General features: G+C 37.5%; 1 protein-coding gene across 9 annotated transcripts in view; it reads left to right on the top strand.

The window, feature by feature from the left end:
* Positions 1–22,762, top strand: part of KIAA0556 (KIAA0556 ortholog) — a 41,933-nt gene that overhangs the window by 10,359 nt on the left and 8,812 nt on the right. For 6 of the 9 annotated variants that reach the window (XM_015877298.1, XM_032447556.1, XM_015877296.1 and 3 more), the window contains 12 exons: positions 438–547; positions 965–1,079; positions 1,799–2,005; positions 3,426–3,563; positions 5,655–6,531; positions 10,332–11,066; positions 11,601–11,809; positions 12,778–12,853; positions 15,665–15,842; positions 17,674–17,839; positions 21,608–21,765; positions 21,997–22,061. In XM_015877298.1, coding sequence (XP_015732784.1) covers positions 438–547; positions 965–1,079; positions 1,799–2,005; positions 3,426–3,563; positions 5,655–6,531; positions 10,332–11,066; positions 11,601–11,809; positions 12,778–12,853; positions 15,665–15,842; positions 17,674–17,839; positions 21,608–21,765; positions 21,997–22,061 — 3,034 coding nt within the window. The remainder of the gene's footprint in view (positions 1–437; positions 548–964; positions 1,080–1,798; positions 2,006–3,425; positions 3,564–5,654; positions 6,532–10,331; positions 11,067–11,600; positions 11,810–12,777; positions 12,854–15,664; positions 15,843–17,673; positions 17,840–21,607; positions 21,766–21,996; positions 22,062–22,762) is intronic. The other 3 variants (XM_015877300.1, XM_015877303.1, XM_015877304.1) reach the window with 3 other exon arrangements.

Raw genomic sequence — 22,762 nt, 5'->3', positions numbered from 1 at the left:
GGGTTAAAAATCTTCATCCTCCTTCCTTGGAGGAGGGGAATGAGAAAGTCCAGGCAGAACTGTGTCAATGCCTTGGCTAGCTCTGTGTCCTACAAAAACCATAATATTTTAGGCAAATTCAAAACATGTGGTACATATACATAGTGTATTTTAATATATATGTGTGTGTATATATAGTTATATTCTGTATACACATATAGTTGTTACAGAATGCTTTTATTTTACCCTTTGTTCCACATAGGAGATCAAGCTCAGCCCTTTCGTTGCAAATTAAGACCAATTCTGCTTAACTCTGTTCATAGAGATACAGATTAACTAAGGTTAGCAGAGCCCAGAAGTTAGCCTGAACTCATCTATTCTGGAGGTGCAGACTGATCTCACTGGTATATAGAAAATGATGTGAATGAAATGTTTGTGGTTTTTTCTTTCTTACTTAGATGTTCTCTGTTTCATCTGTTCTCTCTGCAATGGTTGAACCTTCAGAAAAAAACCAGGCAAAGACTGCTGTCACAAAAGATGTAGAGAGCACTTGTCCTTTTGGAAACAGGTATATCTATTTCCTCTCTAACTTCCTATCTAAGGGGATATTTTTTCCATACTGAGCACCACTTTGTCCAATGGCCTTAAATGCCCAAGGGCAAGTATTGGCTAATATTTTTGAGAGGGCTCTAGCCTTGGACTAGTAGCTGTTAATCAGGGAACTGCCAATAGTTTATATTACCTCTGCTCATATTATTTTGAATTACTTTCTCAAACTGCCTCATATCTAGCAGAGAACTGGAGTGTGGTCTTTTAAACAGACTGTGTTTATCTGGTGTGGGATGTTGTGACAGCTGTTGTTCAACATGGGGTACCTAAGTTGTTCTGTGGGGTGTATGGGTTCATTCTGTCACCTTCACACCAACAAAACCATTTCTCAAAAATGGAAGAATTAAAAGGAAATACAAAAGAACATGTGTTTCAGACAACAGGAGAAACTTCTGGAATTTCTTCAGGAGACTGAGAGCACTTCTACCTGTGATAATGGCATACTCCTATCTGATGAAAAATTGGAAGCAGATTGTGTTTTGACAGAGAAGGTCTGTATATATATGCGCTATAACTCCAAGTACTATTGAAATACAAATGTATTGAATGGTCAGCATTACCTTGTGGCAGGGTAAGAGAATTTATCACCTTCATAGATTACAGCCTTCTTGAAGATGTAAGAAAGCAAGTCTGTCTTATAGGTAGGTTCTTTATACGATTTAATTCTTGTAGTCTTTGAAGAAGAACAGAACATAATGGGACCTCTTTAGCCCATAATTACTGCTACAGCTGTTTCTGTATTACATGCTTCTTGATTGAAGACCTGTTTTAGTTTAGTGGTTTCTGCTAATTCATGCTTTTAATACACCTAAACAATTTTCATATTAAAACAGGTGCTTATTTGTTAGTAAGGATAAAGATCCTTTATTAATCATCAAGGTGAATCATCTAGTGTGTGAGAAAGCCCAGATGTTTCAGCAAAAGTTGATTTCAGAGATCTTATGTAAATTCCCTCTCCTACTTGTTTCCTTGTGGTCTGATTCTCTTGAACTTCTTATTGGCAAAGAGATGTAAAAGTTGTGTTGCTGTTTCTGCCCTTTGGGCTCTTGCATGCTGTGGGAGCCAAGACATCAAATATCAGGAAGCTTGTGTTCTGAATTTACAGGCTTTTTTCTTCTGAATTGACATCACTGAAGTCTTAACAGTCTTTATATTGCTGCAGATTTTATTGTTGTCACTTATGTGTATACTGTATTTCACTTGGGTCCAGATGACAACAAACGTGGAAGTACGTGATGCCATTTATGTGACTGTGGAGCTTCTTTCTAACTGGGGAAATCCAATAAACATTGGCTTGAGAGAGGTGGAATTCTTTGATTTATACAACAAAAAGATATTTGTGTCACCTCACGATGTGGATGTTCGAAATGCTGACTACCCAGGGGATTTGTGCTGCTTGGTCAATAAGAACTTGCATGTAAGATGACAGTCCTGGATATGTCAACTTCTGTTTATAATGTTTACTATTCCATTACAAAGTTTCTTGTTTGGTTGCATGATTGCATTTTGAATTAACAAGTCCAGTTTTCACATCCAAGATGTTTCTATTCAGTTAAAGTGTTTTATGATTTGATTAATTTGCTTGACTTTGTTAACTGAGCAACTGGAGACAGGTGTGTTTAACTGTGTTTTTTATGTGTTAATACTTTGATATTATCTTGGGTGAAGGAACACATTTTTTAGGCTGTTGTAATTATGGTATTTGCAGGAAAAGAAATCACAGCCTTAAGGATAGGGAATTTCACATTCTCAAAGTATGTCTGCTGTTAATTTAATTAGTTCTTGTGATCTGAAGGCATAGGAGCATCGCTGCTACCTTCTTGTTTCAGATGCTTAGTGTAAGTCTCAGTAAACTCAAGACTGGAATTCACTTCTTTGCATCTGTTCCCTTGTTATGCTTTTACCTAGAGAAGGACCATGGAAGAATGAGTAGACAGGTTGATTTCAACAAAAGACAAACTTTATGTACACTGTGTATGTTCTGTGAATCCTTGAAAATAGAATGAGTGGAAATGTATCTACTAATCTGAGATCACCAAAACGTTGCTTGCATGTGTATTTGTTTTGCCCTCATTTATTTCTGTGATTGGCTAACATTTGGTGTCAAGTATACTAACATTCAATGTTTTGATTCCAAAACTCCTTTCTTCTCTGACATGTATTTCTACTTTTTTTCCTCTAAACATGAATAGACAGCACTTTTTAGCAATGTCCTGAGCTTACTTGGTACTTTAAACTGTCTATGCCTACCATAACCAATTGTCTGTAAAATCTGTGTTCAAAGCTCTATTCTATCATGAATCCTAAACGTAGCTCTAAGGAATAGATCTGCAAGTGAAATTAGTTGTCTGTAAAGACTGCAGGAGATAGAGGCGGTGAAATAAAATTGGTAAGATTTCCCTTGTTAGATGGTAAGATAGGAGCATAAGCACTCTTAAGAAATTGTGAAATGATTAGACAGTGTCCATTCTGCTCAGTGATCCCCTTTAGCACTTGCAAAGCTGATTAATTTGATTAAAATAAACTGGGCTTGCATTGACCCTGCAGTTACAAAGCATGGCAGACTGCCTGTCATTTGTGAGCGTGCAGATGTCTCTCTGGGATAGCAAGCAGCTGACCTTTATCTAATTGTCAGGTTGTGAGCTGTCTTCCAGGCTGGAGAGTCAGATTTATTGTTTGGGAATGAGGTTAATGCTTTGCTTTTAATATAGCTGATTTTATTATATGATTACTTTTCTAATTGATTTTTTTTTTTTCCTGTGGGATGGTAAATCAATCAAAATATCCTGTTTCAGAGGAAAGAGGATTGGTGACAATCTGCTTGTATGTGTTTTTAGACCAGGAAGGAATGCGTCCCTTGGATGTGCCCTTTCCATCCACCCATCCAACTTTACTTTATTATCCGCAATCCCACCCGATCCCATGACTTTGGTGTATCCAAGATCAAGATTTGGAATTACAGCAGAACAAGTAGTGTAAGTAATCTTTTCTCACCTCCTTTTGTATGTGTGCTCTCCTTTTTCTATACAAACTGCAGTTTGATCTTTACTCTGAAGTATAAAATAAAAGTAGGTGTTTTCTCTGATAAAATATGGAGCGTGGAGGTGCCCATGTCTACTGTACATTTCTGCTTCTGTTGTTGATTGTTTGAGGTAGATGTAAATGTTAACCTGTTCATAGGCAGTGTTAACATTTATGTATGTTTTGCAAGCCTAATAAAAGGGTTGCATCTTCTGTCAGGTAGTCCTCTACTGAGAAATAAAGAGACAGCAGGGTAAGTGCATTTTAGTGTTCAGCATTTGTAGTTTTTATCACTATATATTTAAACAAAAATGCTTGGTTGCTTGTGTATATAGGTATAAACAAGCTGAATGTTGATCAGTTCAAGAGTTATTATTTTAATTAAGAAGTCTACTAACTACGTGTACATAAAATAACCAGTGATCTGATGTTACTAGAGAGACATCTGATGGCAGATGGTCTCCTGTTTGTGTGTTTGAATGTTACCATGGAAATTATTCTTGTTTGTACACTGCAGTGTTGAGGAGGAAAAAAAAAATAAAAACAACAACCCAGGTACTGAATCCAAGAGGATTTGCTGCTCTGGATTATCAATAAGAGGCTTTAACTCTCTGGTTTTCTTCTCATCTATGTTCTTATATAAGCATATATGGTAATTTATACATACAGAAATGACTGTGGAATGAGCAGCTTAAAGAAGTTTACTATAACATGATGTATATTCATTTTCTGGAGTTGTAACAGCTTTTTACTATTAAAATGTAGGCTACATAATTTTTCATCACAGTTAGAGGCTGTGAAAGGGACTACTGGTTTTGGAGGTAATAGTATGAATTTGTTACTGAGCCTATTGAGTGTAATATGGGAAATATGCAGGAACATATTTGCGTATTGCAAGGCAATGATTTTTTTAATAAACCTCTATAAAGCAAATTGTAAGATCCATTAGGAGCATACCTCACACTTCAGCAGCAGTCCTGCAGTACACATGGTCTAAATATACATCATTCGTATGTGAAAGAATAATACAAAGCAGTTCTGCATAATTCTATAATTTTCATGAGGAAATATTGTCTGAGAAATAACAAAAACTAAAATGTGATTAGATATGTTTTATTTCTGCTAATGTTAATCTTGAGCTGTATTGTATCCTCTTTTGGGGTACTCGTTTTTGCCAAACCTTACCTCAGAAACCACATAAGGGAGAGGTGCCCATCTACTACTTCAAAAAAACAGGTGGAAGAATAATTCAGGCCACTATTTGTGTTCAGTTGAAAATATTTGAGCTTTAGATTTTGAATTGGAAAGTAGAAAAAAAATATTTTTGGAGGTTTTCTTCCTCAAGTTTGATCACTAAGCAACTCAAAGCTCAGAAGGGTAGAACAGAGTATATTAATTCCAGGTTCAAGTGAATAATAAAATCAGGCTTTCAATGGGTGCCACAGAAAACAATCTTATGGAGCTGTCTGACATAAAGGCCTTTTATTTATAAGGCTAGTTAAGTGTTTAAATAGGCTATCAAGGCATAAAGTTGTCTTATTTGAAAACTATTAAAAACAGATTTATTTGCTAAGGTATTGGTTATTTTACTTCCTTAAGTGCTAGGAGGTGAATGAGAATTTTAATATCCTTTCCAGCCTTGTATTTCTGTAAGTCCTTAAATCAGGTGGGTAACTGTTCACTCTGTAGTGTACGTGATAAATAAGTGGTGATTCTTAAAGACACTGAAGCAAAATCTACCTCTGGAATTTACATCTTGATCCAGAATAACTATATTTAACCTAGGTGTCTTTGCTCAAGCTTTTCTAAATGTGTTTATTTCCTAGATGTCAGCCAGAATGATTTATAGTCATGTGTAGCAGCATGGTTGATCTTCTTAAATACATTCTTAAAAATCCCAAAGTAGTTTATACTTATTTGAACTTTTCATTTAAGAAGTGGTTATAAGTGTGTTACTGATATGAGCTTTTTATTGTTTTCATCAGAACAGTGATATCTAATATTTGAACAATTTATTTGAAATATCCATACCTTTGTTTTTCCAGGACCTTGATGTTGGAGCAAAGAAGGTGAAATTATATGTCGATGAGAACCTTGTATTTGATGGTGAATTGGAAAGAGCCTGTGGAGATGTCATTGACCTTGGCACTACGATTGACCTTGCAGAATGCAAGCAGGATATAACCTGTTCTTCATATGAAAGTAAAGAAGAAAATGCAACTGCAGTGACAGACGAAGAAGTGGACCTGCATTTTGAATGCTTACAGACAAACCATACACCAATAAACTCAGAATCTCTGCTAGAAGAAAATCATCTTGAGGATAAGGTGAACACAGTCAACTTGACTAAGGAAAACTTATCCGAGTTAGAGGATGATCTAGAAGTGTTGCCATCTCACATTTGTATAAAAGATACAAAAGAAAGTGTGACAGTAGGAGAGGTTATTGATCGTGATCAGTCTGATGATGAGCTTCCTTTGAGTGGGCAAATGGAAAAACTTACAGGACGAAAATTGTCTGATTCTGCAAGTGCAATTCCTTCTTGGTTACACTCATCTTCCCAAGGAAGAGAGAATCTTCAAGATAGTTCTGGTAAGCAGAAGCCTTCCTGGCTTGCTTCAGAACATTGTTTAGGCTTGAAATGTCAAGCAGACTCGGATGTAATAAAAAAATTCCCTGATCTGACTAATGAAGATGCCAAATGTTACAGAAATGAGCTGGGAAGATTGAGTAGTAGGAATGCAAATGGTGATGTGAGATCTCAAATGCTGACCAAAAAGGACAGTGATGTTGGCTTAGATATTTCAGAGCAACTTTCTAACAAGCATGGCTGCAGCACAGAGTACCCAGCAAGTGGAAGGAGAAGTGTAAGAAAGCAGGGATTAAACACCATAAATCTTAAAAGGGATTCAGCACTCAAAGGTAAGAGCTCATAATAGCAACCTTAGTGTAAGGGCTGGTGTTTTTTTATTTTGCAGAAGCACAAAATCATTTTGGTTGGAAGATACCTCTTGACACCATCTTGTTACCCCCCCCTTGCTTAAACAGTGAGCTGAAACAGATTATCCAGAACTGTGTTGGTGGTTCAGTGTTTAACTGCCCACACTGTAAAGGCTCTTTCCTATTTTAACATTGAGTTTCATAGTTTTTAATTTGTTGCTGAAGAGAACCTGGCTCCATCGTGTTCATTCACTCCCACAAGGTATTTATACATGTCAATAAAATGCCCCTGAGCTTTTCTGGGCTGAAGATTGTAGTTAGGTTTCTGTCTTTCTCAGTGAGAATATATGCTGTCTACAGGAGCTTGTGCTATTACTATTCCTTTCATTTCCTTTCTCCATGCATCTCTCTCCTTTTTACGTGTGCAATACAGAAATCAGATACAGAGAGAATCAAGAATCCATTCAGATAATTTAATCTGAGAATTGTGATCCAGAAGTCCAAGAATGTATCAACTTTGGGTATCATGTGCTGTCTCTCATTCTTGGGACTCTAGAAGCAGAATGTCTGGTGAAGTCATATTGAAAGGAGGAAAAATGTTTTGCTAGAAACATGTTTTGCTATGTAAGCAGGAAACAGGTTATTTTTCTTTTAACTGACTTTCCAGAGATAGCTGCAGCTTTCTGTGTTTGCAGTTTTGCTCAGGTGTGTATTTAAAGAAGGGGATAAAAAAAAACCACTGATTTTTGTTGTTGTTCTCAGTCTCAGTGTTTTAACCAAGCTTATATTCCTGGATTCTCAGTGACATGGGCAGGTATGCTATATATAGGCTAATCCATGAACCATGTTATGCAGCTCTATATTTGATGGAGCTGATAGGCCTAAATCTTTCATTTCTTTGTTACTGTGCTGTTCATCTCATTCTAGGGTATGTTTTATCTTTTCAATATCCTTTACTTAATGCAAGATCTGATTTAAAGGAGTTAAAACCTACTTGTAATGGAAGCTCTTAAAACATATAATTTAACAGAGGATCCTGTAACAATGTAGAATGAGAGATTTCCCTGCATTAAAAGATTTGTCTGTATCTCAAGATGGCACAGAAAGCCCCTCGCACTGTATTATGTTCTCTTTTAATCTTCGTTTTGATGCCTAAAATAAGTGGAAAACTAATACTGAGGAATGACAGGAAAACCCTCAACATGTGGCTGTCCCAGGGGAAAATCCCATCTTGCAACTTTTGTTCTCCCTACTGTATGTGTGGGATAAAAGTCATTTCCAGAGAGCATTAACAGTAGCGAAATGGCTTTACATGTTTCCTTAAGAGTGGTGAATTTCAACTCTCACAGGGCTATGGCAACTTCAGTTTCCCAACAGAAGATTGGAAATAGAAGAGATTGCTGCACGCACACATACACAACATCACAGCTCTTCTTTGGTCGTTCAATGAGGAATAATGAGAAAAATGGAAATTAGAAATAGCACATGCTGGCACAGTTGGCTTGAGTTACTGTTGCTATAAAAACATACATTTTTATCTTCAGTAACTGCTTCAATGTGCAAAGCAAATGATAAAAGTATGTTGATAAAATTTGCGAATAACATAATTTGGGGTGTTATGAGTTGAGAGGATTGAAGAACTGCACAGCAAGATGAACTTGAGGACTGCAGTAATAGGGGTGGAATGCAGTGCAGAAGTGCTGCTTGCGAGGTCATTTGGGGACTAATAGAGAATTAAGTTGTAAGCTGAGTAATCATCAGTTGCAAATGATTGAGGAAGAGAAGGATCCTGGCTGAGTAGCTGATCACAGATTGACTATGAAGTGCTGGTGTGACGCAGGCATGATTATAGTGAGGCACTCGAAGGATGTATCAGTATAGGCTTTTCTGCTAGTTAGGGAAATGTTAATATCTCAGCATAGGCACTTGTGAGACTTCAGTTGGAAAACTGCTGTTCTGATCATCCGTTTTCAGGAAAGTTGATTGCAAAGTGGAACAGAAGAGAGCATTTAAAATGATTTGGGAAATGAAGCGTGTGATTGCAGCTTGGAAAGATGATTGCTATTTTTAGCTGCAGGGAATAGGCATGAGATTAATACAACAGAGGAGAGAAGAGGAAAGATGTTGTTTTCAAGCTTGTGTTGCCCCCAGAATGTAGTTTACTGAAGTTCTGAGAGGAATTGCATGGTGTGTATTGCTGGCGGAAGTAGGACACGGGATTTGGTGATTGAAGGCACTTGTCCAAAGCTCACAAGGGAGATGCATGTTAGTGGGGTTGTTATTTCTGGACTCCTTTGGATGACATCCATCACACAATCAGGCATGCAGAAGATTAGAGATGCCTGACATCTGCAAGTGGATATTCTTTATCAAAGTTGATGGCAGGAATTCTGTGTCATGTTCACAAGGTTCCAATACAAGCAATATATTTTAGGTGCTAAAAGGAATGGTAGACCCTGTAGATCTTCAGCCATTAACCTCTGCTTTCTTTTCAGAACTCCTCTTTTCCTGGTGTTGCTCTTTAATATAGCCAACAGACTTATTAACCTCGCATTGAATATCGCTCCCTTTGAACTCTTATAGAAGCTGTGATCTCTGCAGTGCTTGGAGTGCTTAATGTTAAAAAAAAGAGCCCCAAAACAAACCAGGACAAGCCAATAGATATAAAATACACTTCTATAGTTCCCTATCCTGAAATTTTCAAGCTTTGCGATTTCAAACTGGTTAAGAAATGTAGGGTATCTTTTAAGTTCTGAGAATCTGGGAAGAACTGTTTGTGATCACCCAGCCCAGGAGTAGATGTACAGGTATAGATTTCAACAAGAAAAAGGGATTTGTAAATGATCAGTGTTCTCTGAATTCACTCTCTAAAATTTGCTTCCCATTTGTAGTTCACTTGTGGCATGGGGGAGGGTGGCCAGGTTGGTCTCCAGGCTTTCATGCTTATGCATATGGAACACAATGCTCTTTCAGGTAGTTTCCCATCTGCTTTAGTATTCTTATTTTTAACCTCAGTTGTCCCCTGTGTAAATGATTATTGGCCATAGACAGATTAGGAACATTGCCTCTTTCCCAGTGATTCCAAAAAACAAAGTTAAAAATTAGTGTTAAAAAGTCTTCTGGGAAAACGTTATTTTGCATTTTATTGCAATTGGCATTTATTCTTGAAAACCATTTGTTTTACTGCACGCTGAAGGACTTTGTACAGAAATGAAATCTAGCCCATGGGCCTGTAATTGTTCAGTACTACATTTGCTTTTCTTCATTTATTTGTTAAATAAATAAATACAGAAACGACAACTTCATTGAAAATCATAATTGTCTGCCCTCAGTTGTGCTGAGATGGAAGTTAAGCAGCTCCCTGGTGGGTTCACAAGGAGAGCACTGCTCCTACATGGCTCCACTGTGTTGCCCCCATCATATTCCTATGAAATCCATGGTTATCCCCCATCTGCACCTTACTGTTGTTGAAGGTCTTAAATTAAGAGGTTTGCATAATGGTGAGTTTCTTGAAGTCAAGAATTGCCAGTCTAAAACTGTAGTGTTGTTTATTGCTGTGTGTTGCTCTTTAATATTCAAGTGATTATTTTCATTATGTTGAAATGGAAAAGGCAGTTGTGACATAGCCTTTATAATAGGGAAGCTATACAGAAGTGCTAATATAGCACAATTTTATAGTCAGGGGAACATGAATGTGACCTGCATGGTTCTGGAATGTCTATTGTTGTGTTTTGCTTCCAGTTGTGTCTGTGTGTTAAATGCATATGTTATGTTATTTTCAGATGAGGACTTGTCTATCAAGGAAGTTGGCATCTCTAGAACAAAGTGGCGCAATGAACAAGAACACACTCTGCAGGAGTCCTGGAACTCCTTGGTAAAGTTTAATTACTCCCATCGTGGCCGAATCTCTAACATGGATTTTCAAGGGGATATTTTTGATGAGTTTCTCCATCAGCAGAAAATCAGTCGACCTGGAGAATATCACCTCGTGAGAAAAGAGGGAGCACAAACACTATCAAAAAGGCGAGAAGAAGAAAATCCTGTGGAGGCACATGATGGAAATGATTTTAAAATACCCGTTTTACCTTATGGACAGCACTTGGTAATAGACATTCGAACAACATGGGGAGACAGGCATTATGTTGGTCTTAATGGAATCGAAGTTTTTAGTTCTAAAGGAGAGCCTGTTCAGATTTCAAAAATAACAGCTGAACCACCTGATATAAATATTTTACCAGCTTATGGCAAAGATCCCAGAGTAGTAACCAATCTCATTGATGGGGTAAATCGGACACAGGATGATATGCATCTCTGGCTAGCGCCATTTACCCCTGGAAAACCTCACTTTATCTTTATTGACTTTGTGAATCCCTGTCAAGTAGCTATGATTAGGATTTGGAATTATAACAAATCTCGCATACACTCTTTTAGGGGTGTGAAAGACATTATAATGATGTTAGATGAACAATGCATCTTTAAAGGCGAAATTGCTAAAGCTTCAGGAACCTTGTCTGGAGGTATGCTATCATTTCTTCCTTTCTTTGTGGAAGCAGCAGTACAGTATAAACAAATACATTTATCTTGTTTATCTCTCTTCTCTTCAGTGCACTTTGGGACTTTTATATTGTGCTTAATCCTTTTAATTTTAAAATGTAGTGAAAAACCACCTAATGCATTTTCTAAAGATACTGTGAATTTTAGTAGCATATTGAGCTGATTTTTATTCATAATAACATCTTATAAACAAGATCTTATTTCAGTAACCTCGGATAGTCACTAGATATAAGTTTCAGGTTTTTGGTTTTCACAAATGATATTTTTAGAGTTTTTCCTCATCTTTTAAATGTACTTGAAATTTGACTGGGTTTTTTTGTTTTGTCTGCTAGGCATTTAAGGTTGAAATTGGATGTAACTGTATCAGTAATCAGTATCTATTCCATATATTATCTTTAAACACTGCTGTAGATTAAATGTAAGGACTGATTAGGTTTTTTTTAGTACTCTAAATATTTTACATAGCTTCTCAACTTAATTCCATGTGTTGCCTTCAGCTCCAGAGCATTTTGGGGATACGATCCTGTTCAGTACTGATGATGATATTCTTGAAGCTATATACTGCTATGATGAGACGTACGATGGAGAAATGGAGAATGTCAGCTCTCTGAGATATGAAGAAGAGCTGAAGAGGCCAACAACTGCTGATGGGGATGGAGATGAAAGACCTTTTACACAAGCAGGGTTAAGAACAGAGGATCAACAGGTAAGGGGTCTCTGCACTCAGAACTCTTAGAAATGTGGCTTTCTGAAACATGTTATGGAAATAGGAGGTGCTGGTTTCCGTGGTGGTGTAGAGCTCTGTAGAAGAACTAATAAAGCTATCTGTGTTTTGAAGATATTTTTTTTTCTCCATCAGCTTAATAATTCATGGGAATTTTTCAAGCCCAGAGATTCTTCCACAGTTTGCTTTCTCTGCTTAATGAGACTACCAGGAAGGCTTTATGGGACTGTGTGTGTGTGGATATATATTTTTAACTAGAGCAGAGAACATAGGGGTTTCTTTCTTTTTTCCTTTTTTCCTTTTTTTTGTTTAGGTACTCCTGAAGATTTATATCACTCTCAGTGATTTTTATCATACATTTATTTGTGTAATGAGTAGCTCTGTTCCCTGTCACTCCAAAGATTTATTTTTTCCCTATTTTCCATACAGAGTATACACTTGCTTATTTCTTTTTCCTGAAATAAAACATCTGAGGTGGTCAGTGTTAACAAGGAGTGTTGAAATAGTAGGAAATTAGGCTAAATCTAAAAGAAAAGATAGTGGATAGTAATGGAATGGAGGGAACTGCGTGGCCAAGAAATGAGGAGTAAGGAGAAAAAGAGGTGATAAACCACCTTTTATTATCTGCAAGAGAGGGGTTAAGAAAACCATTAACTTTACTAGGTCCTCAGATCTTGATATTCAATAGTTTGAAATTTTAATTACCAGATTGGTCTTTGAAAGTTGCTTTGAGAAAAAGGCATGAGGCTTCAAAGATGGGGTGAGTGCTTTGTGAGAAGGTACCCTCAGTAGCTGAGTTTCTCCATCTTTTGTGGGTTTTGTATTGCAGTATATGGTTTTATTGGAGACAGAAAATCCCACGTGAATGAACAGGAATATATTTTATAGGTAGTATGTCTCTAAAATGTACGTGATCTGCATGTTCATTGTACTTCTTGGTTTGTTTTTAGGTTCAAAAGCAAGTAATTCTGCCAGATTCTCTCTCTGCTTGTACACCCAAGGAACCAGGAGTATTTACTGGAAAGTGTAAGTTTGCTCTTTTTCACTTTTTGCATGTGCTACTCCCTACCCCCACTAAAGTTGTCAAGGAGGATCTGATTTGTTGTTTGCACAGACCTTTGTGGCAGATGTCAGGTCTGGAATAAAGAAGAGTAATTGAGTATTTAAGCAGAAGTTGTGCTTTCTGTTTTTTTTTTTACTGTGGAATCTAGCACACTGTATTGTAACAGATGGCATTTAATCTTAGAAAATAACACTAGCCATTTGCCTCGTCCTTGAATGGGATTTGTGGTAGCTGTGTCCATTACCAAGTAATTCTCTTCCAATCCTACATATTTATTTAGACTGATTTTTCTCAGATCAGATTGACAATAGAAACCTTAGAGTGAAACTAGACCAGAATGTTGCATCTGTACTGAAAGTATCTGGTTTGTTGATAGTATTCAAGTAGAACCCCACCCTTTCTGGGACTTCAGACTATTTTCCAGAGTGCCTCTGAATAGCTCAGAAGTACCAATTCCTTCTCTTTTGACCCAGCAGGGGAGAAATTGGCCTGTTGGACATGGCAACCTGTGATGTACTCTGTGTAAATACACACAATACTGTTGTTCAGCCACATATCTATGAACTATTCCTATAATTTATGAAGTGTATCCATCTATAAAATGTGGATGAGCACGTGTGTCATCAGTTTAGATTTACAAGTTGCCATTTCCTCTTCCCATTTCTCAAAGTGGGTAAAGAAGATAGTGAGGGTGCAATTCAAAGCTCAGCAGATGTAGTCTCTTACTCTGGCAACATATTGTTAACCAGATGACTGGGCTAACTTGTTTCTACCAAATGAAGTCCTGACTTCCACTGAGTTCTTGAAGGGAAAGAGCTGGAGAAGGACTGAACCGTGGTTAAAGGGAAGCTTCCCTTTCACCCTGATGACAGGTTGACACGGGGATTGACAGAGTTTTTGAGATCTGAGGGCCTGGAGACATTCACATCTTCACTGGATGGCTCCTGGGAGACTTGATCTGATGGGCAGGACTTTTAGATAATATATCTAGATATTTTTGCCTGAGAACTGTTATGTATTTCTATAATAAGAAATGGCCTTGGGAATAGCAGCAATATCAATGTTGCCACGGTTCCAAGCTTGTCAGTTAATAAAACTATTTATTTCTTAGTGTCCTTGCAAATATAGAGATCTCAACACCCAAGTGAATTTATGTGTAGGCAGTCTCCTGCAAATTGCTTCCGCTGTTTATAGGTAATTGGGCTGGATGGCTGAATAGCTCTAGTGTTGTTTGTTTTACAGTGCATCGTAACTATCGGTGCTTCATTAGACATTGTCCAACTTGATTCTTTCCGGGCTACTTTTAATGTATTAAATGAAACATTTTAAATTTACACTGGTGAATTTTTATGGGACCTGATCAGACTGGAATATTACTTGTTGTATCTGTGTATGTTAATTATATTTGGGAAGTATGAAACTGGTGGGCCTGAAAATAATGTTTTGTGTTGGTGCAATATTTCTGATTTAATTTCTGGATATGCAGAGAAATCAACAGTGCTGTTTTTCAGCAATGCTGTGCCATTAAAATACTTCCATGTTGTACAGTTTGGATGTATGGCTTACTATTATATTTAATGCACTAACTTCATCACTTCTTTCAGCTTAACCATGAATTGGTGTTCTCTAAGCAATCTACTGATGAGATTTATCAGACACTGATTTTAGATAAGTCTGCATAGTCACCTACATGGCAAAAGATAACAGATAACACCTATTAGTCTGAAGGCTCTCTGTTTCTGCATAATCTCAAAATCTGTCATGTCACTACTTTAGATGTATTATTGAATTACTGTCACTCTGCAATCTGAGTAATGAGACACTTGATAACATGGTTGATTGGGAACAGTATAGTTACAAGTGAACAAGATGTCAGCAGCCCACTAAAGATCTAACACAGATTTATGACAGTTCCTGTGCTATTATGTGGAGGTAGGTGAGTAAAACCAGGAATTACCCAAATGCAGGATATACAGTTACTTAAACAAAATGCACATGGTGCTAGTTCTTGGGAACTGCACATATGTAGTGTATATATAGAGTATAGAATAAATATTTAGCTCATTAGAAGTTGTGTGATAGAAAATAGTAATTGATTGGACAGTAGAGTACAGAATGGAATGAATTTTGGCTTGAATTCAAACTGTTGGCAAGTAGGCAGCCTTGAATATACTCAGTCACTAGAAAACAGCTATGCATGTATTATCTACCACACTCTATTTGCTTTATTTAGGATAGTGAGGTCATGTGGCTGGCCAGTGCTAATTAAGTCTGATCCTTGAATTAAGTGGGTTCAGATGCAGGCTGTGAGCTCTTGTTTGTACCAGTGTATGAGCAGTTGGACTTGGTGCATTAGTGGGTCACAGAGCGGAGAGTAAGTAGATCCAATAGTGTTGCTAATGGCAGTGACAGACCCCACTCAGAACAAATTGCTAGGTTGCTGGCTCACTTAGGAGTAATAAGAGAAGCCTTCTGCCCCCAACAACATAGGTAAACACTTACAGCATTTTTCTGTGCTTTTATCCATATTCTTGTGAGGTATTCTGTATTACCCCATGGCATGAAGAGCAGCTTTTGAAGTGTTTGATGAGTTGTGGATTTGTAAGTAGCGCTGTTGCATTGTTGTTCTGCTTCTTTGGTTTCTTTTTTTTTGTCTGCTCTGTACCAGTGAAAGTGTTTTCTAGTTGATACTGATTACTGAGTTTTGGCCCCATACTTTGAACTAGTATGCATGTACGTATATATGTATATTGTATGTATATTCTTTTACATAGGCTTGCAACTGAATTTTACCATGACTTGGGGAGATCCTCATTACCTTGGACTGACTGGACTGGAGGTGATAGGAAAGAATGGCCAAGCATTAAAAATAAGTACAGAACAGATTTCTGCTTCACCCCGAGACTTAAACGATCTTCCAGAGTATGAAGGAGATTCTAGAACATTAGAAAAGTAAGTAGCAAAGGGGTTAGAATAGGTAAAATTACAAGTAATTTCTGCAGATGTTTTTTTTGTATGTTCTGTAGCATCTGTCTATCCATATGTAGTAGTATTTATGCAACATTTCTGGATAATTGTAAGGAAAACTTTCAAGTTAGCAAAGAGTGAGAATGTATCAGACAATAGCAGGTATAGGTGCTGCTCTCTAATTCTGCAGCTTTTGTTTTTATAATTTTAATGAAGTTTTATGCACTGGCAAATAAGCTTCCTCAAATCATGAAATGTACAGAAAAATCTCCTCTGTAGGCATCAAGATCAAAGAAACCTTCCCATGAGAACCCCCATGATGGAAAGGCCCTGGTGGTGGAGCCTGGAGAGGCTTTGAAGGACCCAGATGCAAAGAATTCATTTGACTTTCCTTGTGTCTTCTCTGGTGCTCCTTTTACAGCCCAGACATCTGTTGATCCTACAGATTTCTGGCAGGCTTTCTGCTCCTGATATGGTAGATGGATTTTATTTATGGTGGCTTTTGCTTGCTAGCCTACGTGTTCGTTCTTGGCATGTGCATATACATCTAGCCTTCCAGAGCTGAGGATCCTGTTGATTTAGTTTGTTTGATCGTGACTTTTGGTGAATGATGGCTTGTAGTAAACTTCCTTTCTCCTGCCACTAAGCCAAGCTGGCTTCTATTTGGATTTAAAAAAAATTAAGTCCTTGCTTTTTCTTATGTCTTTCCTAATAAGTGAGATAGATTTGTTCTATGTTTCCATTACCTAATCCATAATATTCTCTCTGCTGCATGTAATGCATGTAATGATTTTATTTTCTTGCTTTTTTTTTTCTTTTTTGCCAGACTTTTTTTTACTTCAGAGCCTTTTGGAGCATAAGACATGGGGGCTTAATTTCTTTGGCTTTTCATATTTCTGTAAGCATGCTGAGTAACTTCAATGCTCTTCAGTTGTAGCTTTTGGAATGGGTCCTGTGTAGTATTGACTACAGGACTAAGTCAAGTTTTCTGTCTATTTCTTATGGGCTCTCTAATTGATTCCTCTGTGAAAGACTCATTATTCATATCTGTTTCTCTAAGAAACAGCCAAATCTGGTGCTCATTCTTCTATTACACTTTAAAACAGTATGCATATAGGGTAGTGTACAGAAGTCATTACAGTGGGGCAATTTGAATCACCTTCTCCTTTATTCTTTGTATATCATACTTTGTGGTTGAAGGCAGATTCTAGAATGGGGAAATAATGGAATAGGATTTATCTAGTCAGGGTAAGGTCTGCTGTTATGAGAAGACATGGCTGTGTTGTAGGATGGTGGCAGAAAGGGCTATTCCTTATGGAGAGCATGATGAAGAATGTGAACAAGCTCTATTCCGTCTCTGGGCTGTCCGGCTACCATCTCAGTTGTGCTCAGTGTAGCTGCATTTGCATAGTAATATGCTGTCAACTGCCAGATAAACTAGTTTAGGCTTGGGTCTATATTAATAAGCTGTAAAATGTCTGGGACTGAGAATTTTGCCTTTAGTGATTTTGGTAGAGGTACCAAATGAGCTTCTCTCTGCTTGTTTACTCAGGGAAGAAAACCAAAGGGTTTTTTCTGTTTTTCTTCAAACAGAGCCAACTAAAGAAAATGTTGTTCCCCCCAGCCACTCCATCTTTAATTCAACAGTTCTGTATTACTTTTTATGTTTAATGTGCTTTTTAGTTGCATGCACATAGGTATAATAATGGAATTGGTAAGTGGGAATAAGAAGAAAATTGACACCTAGTAAAACACCTGTTTTCATGAGAAAAGCAGGCTTTTCCTTTCTGTTGCTAATGGATTTTTCTCCTTGTAGGTTAATAGATGGGACTAATATTACAGCTGAGGATGACCATATGTGGCTCATTCCTTTCTCTTTTGGAGAGAATCATCTACTCACAATCCATTTTGATAAAAGTGAAAGTATTGCAGGGCTTCGTTTCTGGAACTATAATAAATCTCCAGAGGATACCTATAGAGGGGTAAGTAAAAGAAAAGGAGCACTGCCAGCAAAAATATACAGCGGTGCATCGGAAAATTGGTACTGTGATAAATGAATATAGCTGCCTTAATGGAACACCATAAATCTTTCTAGATTGTCTGAGTCTGAGTTTTGTGGCAGGTGTAATGCATTTCTGTCTCCACAAACAGCAAATATTGAAAAAAAGCCAGAGACAGTTTAAAGAAAACTTCACTGATGATTTTTCTAAGAGACACGTAGTAGCACATATTATTTTCAAGATCTATGATTCCAAAGTGGTATTCTCTCACTATCCAGTATTTAAGCCTCCCATGTGATTCTTTATTTCCTGCAGCATGAGGAATGATGGAACAAAAGGCATTTCAACAGCAATCTGCTGTAGATAAGGTGAAGAAAGCAGTGTCTGTGTATTATAAACTTGTGTTTTTTCTGACTGTGGGGATCCTTTTGTTTTTGAGCATCTTGCTTTTCTGAAGTCTGCCACTTAAAAGAAAATTAATATCTAGTAAATTTACTGTTAGTGCTATTGAGCTATTTACTGAACTAGTAGTATTTGGTAACATAAATAGAGATTTGGTAAGTCTTTATAAAATCAGGAATATAATGAAAATTCCTTAAACATGCACTGGGAAACCCCCGGGCTCCACCTCTGCAGGTATGCAGTGCAGTGACCTGATGGCAGCCTTTCAGTAACTACAGGGCAGCTACAAGAAAGAAGAGGACAGACTCTTTAGCGGGGTCTGTGGTAATAGAACAAGTGGATGTGGTTTCAAGCGTGAAGAGGGCAGACTTATTTTGGATATAAGGAAAATATGTCTTACAGTGAGGTTGATGAGGCACTGCAGCAGGTTGCCCAGAGATGTGGTTGATGCCTCATCCCTGGAGACTTTCAAGGTGAGGCTGGATCAGGCCCTGGGTAAACTGACCTAGTTGTGCTGTCCCTATTCATTGCAGGGGAGTTGGACTATATCACCTGCAGAGATCCCTTCCAACTCTAAGGATGTTATGATTTTTAGATAGTAACAAATATGTTGTCATATGATTGGGCTTAAAGAAAAGGCTTTTTTTCCTCTTTATCCTCTTGAGAGTGATATGGTACTGGGGCAGCATGTGGTGATGGGATGAATCAATTTGAGAGACCCAGAACAACATAACTTTGCAGGCTTCTCTGCTCTGAGTAGGAGTTGTGACTGGAGACATGCAGGGAGTCCCTTCTGATTTATATCTTACTGTGATTCTGTGTGCATAATGCAGTATGAAGAACAGCTGGTGTAGTGATGGGGGATATTTTGCCTTCCTGTTATAAGAGCAGGCCTTTCCAAGGCAGAACAGGGGGGAGAAATGTTTTTGCATGAGTTGTCAAACTAAATCAAGTTTCTGAGTGTATGTTTGTGTCTCAGCTATTAAAGAAGCTAAAACATTTCAAGGACTTGGCTATTTAAAATGCAATTTGGTCTTTGGAGACAAACCAAGACAAGAAGAAAGGTGTATTATTACAGTTTATTTTGCAAGGTAGGCGAGTCTGGTCAGGTATGCATGGAGGTAGCACATCTCTAAGTCCAACAGTTAGGTGCAATCCTGTAAAAGAATGAGTAAAATAAGGTACTTGAAAAACTGAAGATGTGGGATATCTGCTGGGCCACAGTTAAGAGGCTTAAGGCCATGGACCCAGGGTATCATGTCATCTGTTTTTTGAAGTATTGCCGTTCTTCTAAGAAATGGTCTCTGGACATGAGATATAATGATTTGCTAGGCAGCTGTAGACTGGTGAATTCTATTCTCAGCTTTAGTATGAAAGGGTAATGGCAGTAAACTGTCAAAATGAAGGCTTGTATGCTGTTTCCAGCTCTATGAAAAATTACCTTATGAAAGCTTTGTTATGTGATTTGTAAAATGCTATGTGTGATGGTTGAGTGCCTCCTCAGATGATGAAAATTACTTAGAAATGAGGGCTGTAAAGGGCACATAAATATAAGCAGCTGTGGTGTAATAGGTAAGATTTTATCTCTAAGTCTCCAGATTTCCCATTCAGTACATGTTCTCTAAACTGAAGTGTATTCCAGTGGATTTTTCAATTCCTCTCCCTAGTCTGGCAGCTTGATTCAGCTAGGAAGTACCACGCAGAAGAATTTCTTATACAAAAAGTGTATTTCTTTTATTTGCTCCCAAGCTTATTAAAGATGAAACCTGCAATAGTTGTTTCCCTCTGCTTGCTGCTTTCACTCCTAATTTATCTTCATCCTCTTTGGAAGTGAAGCAAGCACCTTGCACAGTCCAGTACCTCAAGTTTTCAAATTGAGGAATGCTTTTGTAAACAAACAAAATACCAACAGAATGTACCAAAAAAATAAACCTCAAAACAAAAACCTTCTGAAACAGATTTACTTCTTGCTTATTGCACAAGTGACTCACTGAAATGGTAATTGACTAAAAGACTTGAGGGCAAGTTGCAAAAATATGAAAGCTTTTCATGAAGATCAGGCTTTATAGGAAGCCTGAAGTGTTAAGTTGTTCTCAGATTGACATCTAAAAGTAAATATTGCTTATGTTTTAATAAAAAAATACTAATAACAGATCGTGAGAACTACATATTTCCATACAAAAATATTCTAAAATAATCATATATTCATCAGTAAGTATTAAATTCCAAGATGACAGAACTGACTCACATTACCTTTAGACTAAATTAAGTCTTTTTTGCTATCTAAATGAATCTATTCTCATTCAGTCCATTAATCAGCAGGCTGTGATCGTAGGGGCAGTTATAAGGCTATCCTGTTCCATTTTCCAGGTATTATTCCTTCCTTAAGCAGTAATTAGTGACATACTCAGTGCAATACTTTTGATTAACATGAGACTATATTTAACATACCTTAGGGCAAAATGCAGTGATAATTGTTGCTGCATGATTGAATTGTTATGTGACTGTGATCCTGCATACGGCCCCAGATGGTGTTAATGGGGGAGGATGAAGGGGCCTGAACTCCTTCATCTTTTGATCAAGGATGCCTGAATTATTTGGTTTAATCTTTAGTTTATGTCAGATGCACACACATCTGTGACGTGGTTGCGACTCGATCTTTTTTTGCCTGGTGGAGGTACCTTTTCTTTATTCATATGCCCTTAGGTTATATACAGCACTGCTTGATAGATGAGTTGGCATGATCCTGGAATAGTCCAGGTTCTGCCTGCCACACAGATGAATAGAATGGTGGAATAGAAATTTTCTATGAACATGGTAGAGACAGAAAAGGTGACCTCTTAAGAGGTAGCTAGGTTATATGATCTCTTCAGCCAGGGTTGAGCAGTCAGGCCTGATCTACTGTTGCATTCAGGTGGATGATGAGTGACTAACCATCTCCTCAAATCACCAGTGCAATGTATGCTGACTTAAAGGCTGAGTCTTTAGTCTCTTGATATGTTTTCCTTCAGCCCACAGATCTTCAGATTACTGACATCTCGAGGGGTGCAATAATCGAAGGAGCTCTTCCAATCATTTGTATTCTGTTTTTTTACCATTTTTTTTCCCCTCCAAAATACTAAGCTCTGCCACTTGCATCAATTTCAATAGCTTGTGTCAGCTGCAATGCATTGAATTGCACTGGGTTGCAGGCTGGGTTCTGCTGATCTGGGCTTCCTTTTGCCGAAGGATGTTACACTGTAGAGGAATGGAATTAATACTGCAATACAGGAACAATTATTTCAGCCTCTGAAGTGAATGCAGTTGCATTGGACTTATGTTATAACTTTTTTTTTTTTTTTAAACAAGGCCAAGGTAGTCCATGTAATGCTGGATGGTCACAACATCTCCCCACCAGAGGGCTTTCTGATCCGCAAGGGACCGGGCAACTGCCACTTTGACTTTGCCCAAGAAATTCTCTTCCTTGACTATTTGCAGCCCCAGCTGATGAACAGGGTACAAAAGAGGTAAAGTAAGATATTTTTACAGTCTGAACTGCTCTTATTTGTTCAGTATTTGTATTCTCTTTTGAACCAAATCTGTATGAGACACTTGGATGAAATGGATTGTTTTGTTGAGATCAGAAGACAATCTGCTACTGGAGGGGAAAGGTGTGTGTGGTGAATTAGGTTTTTTATTCTGTTCTTAAGGATCCAAGAGTATATAAATAAACTATTTTGTCATGGTTATTTTGGCAGGACTGGTTCAAAGAAAATGGAACAAGCTAGTATGGACTATGAAGCACCACTCATGCCATGTGGTTGTATCCTGTCATTTTCTTGTATAGTGTATAACTGAGGTATTCTATATAATGTAGTTATGAATTCCAGTAGTTCTGAATACAATGACTTCTCATGTTATAAGAAATGAATGAGACACGATGAATATGATGAGAAAGGCATTTGTTAACTATGACTTAAGAATAAATAAATGAAACAAAGTATATGAAGGTGTGACCTGTAGTCAGATGCTCTAGTAGTACTTCTTCCCACCTTATAGAATCCATGAAAGCCTAGGAGCCCATTAGCATGGTATCCTGCCAGCCTATCAAAGCTAGTAATCATCTGTATTTTTGTATATCTTTAAATGTTCTCAGTGCTGTTTTTTGAAATTTGTTTCATTTTACATCTTTATTAATACTGTGTTGACCAAAACTGTAATATTTTGCCATTTTTCTTAATGTTTCTGGCTCTTTAATCTTATGTTTTCCTAAATAAGCACAGCCTTCTGTGGTAATACTTACTGTTGTGCCATCCATCTACCTGACAGCCCTCTTAAATCCATTAGGCTGTCCTAACCATGTTTGGAGTCAATGAGATCTAAGCATTACTAAGTTCCTGACAGTTTCATGGAAATCAGTGTCTTTTCTGAGATAAAAATAGGTACTTCAGTAGAAAAACAAACAGCACACACTCTTATATTCTCTGCCATTCAGTTAAAGGACACATTTTCTGGCCAATTGTT

Source organism: Coturnix japonica, chromosome 14, assembly GCF_001577835.2.
Source record: "Coturnix japonica isolate 7356 chromosome 14, Coturnix japonica 2.1, whole genome shotgun sequence".
Taxonomy (NCBI): Eukaryota; Metazoa; Chordata; class Aves; order Galliformes; family Phasianidae; genus Coturnix; species Coturnix japonica.
Note: the sequence above shows the minus strand (reverse complement) of the source record. Positions and strands in the feature narration are given on the sequence as shown.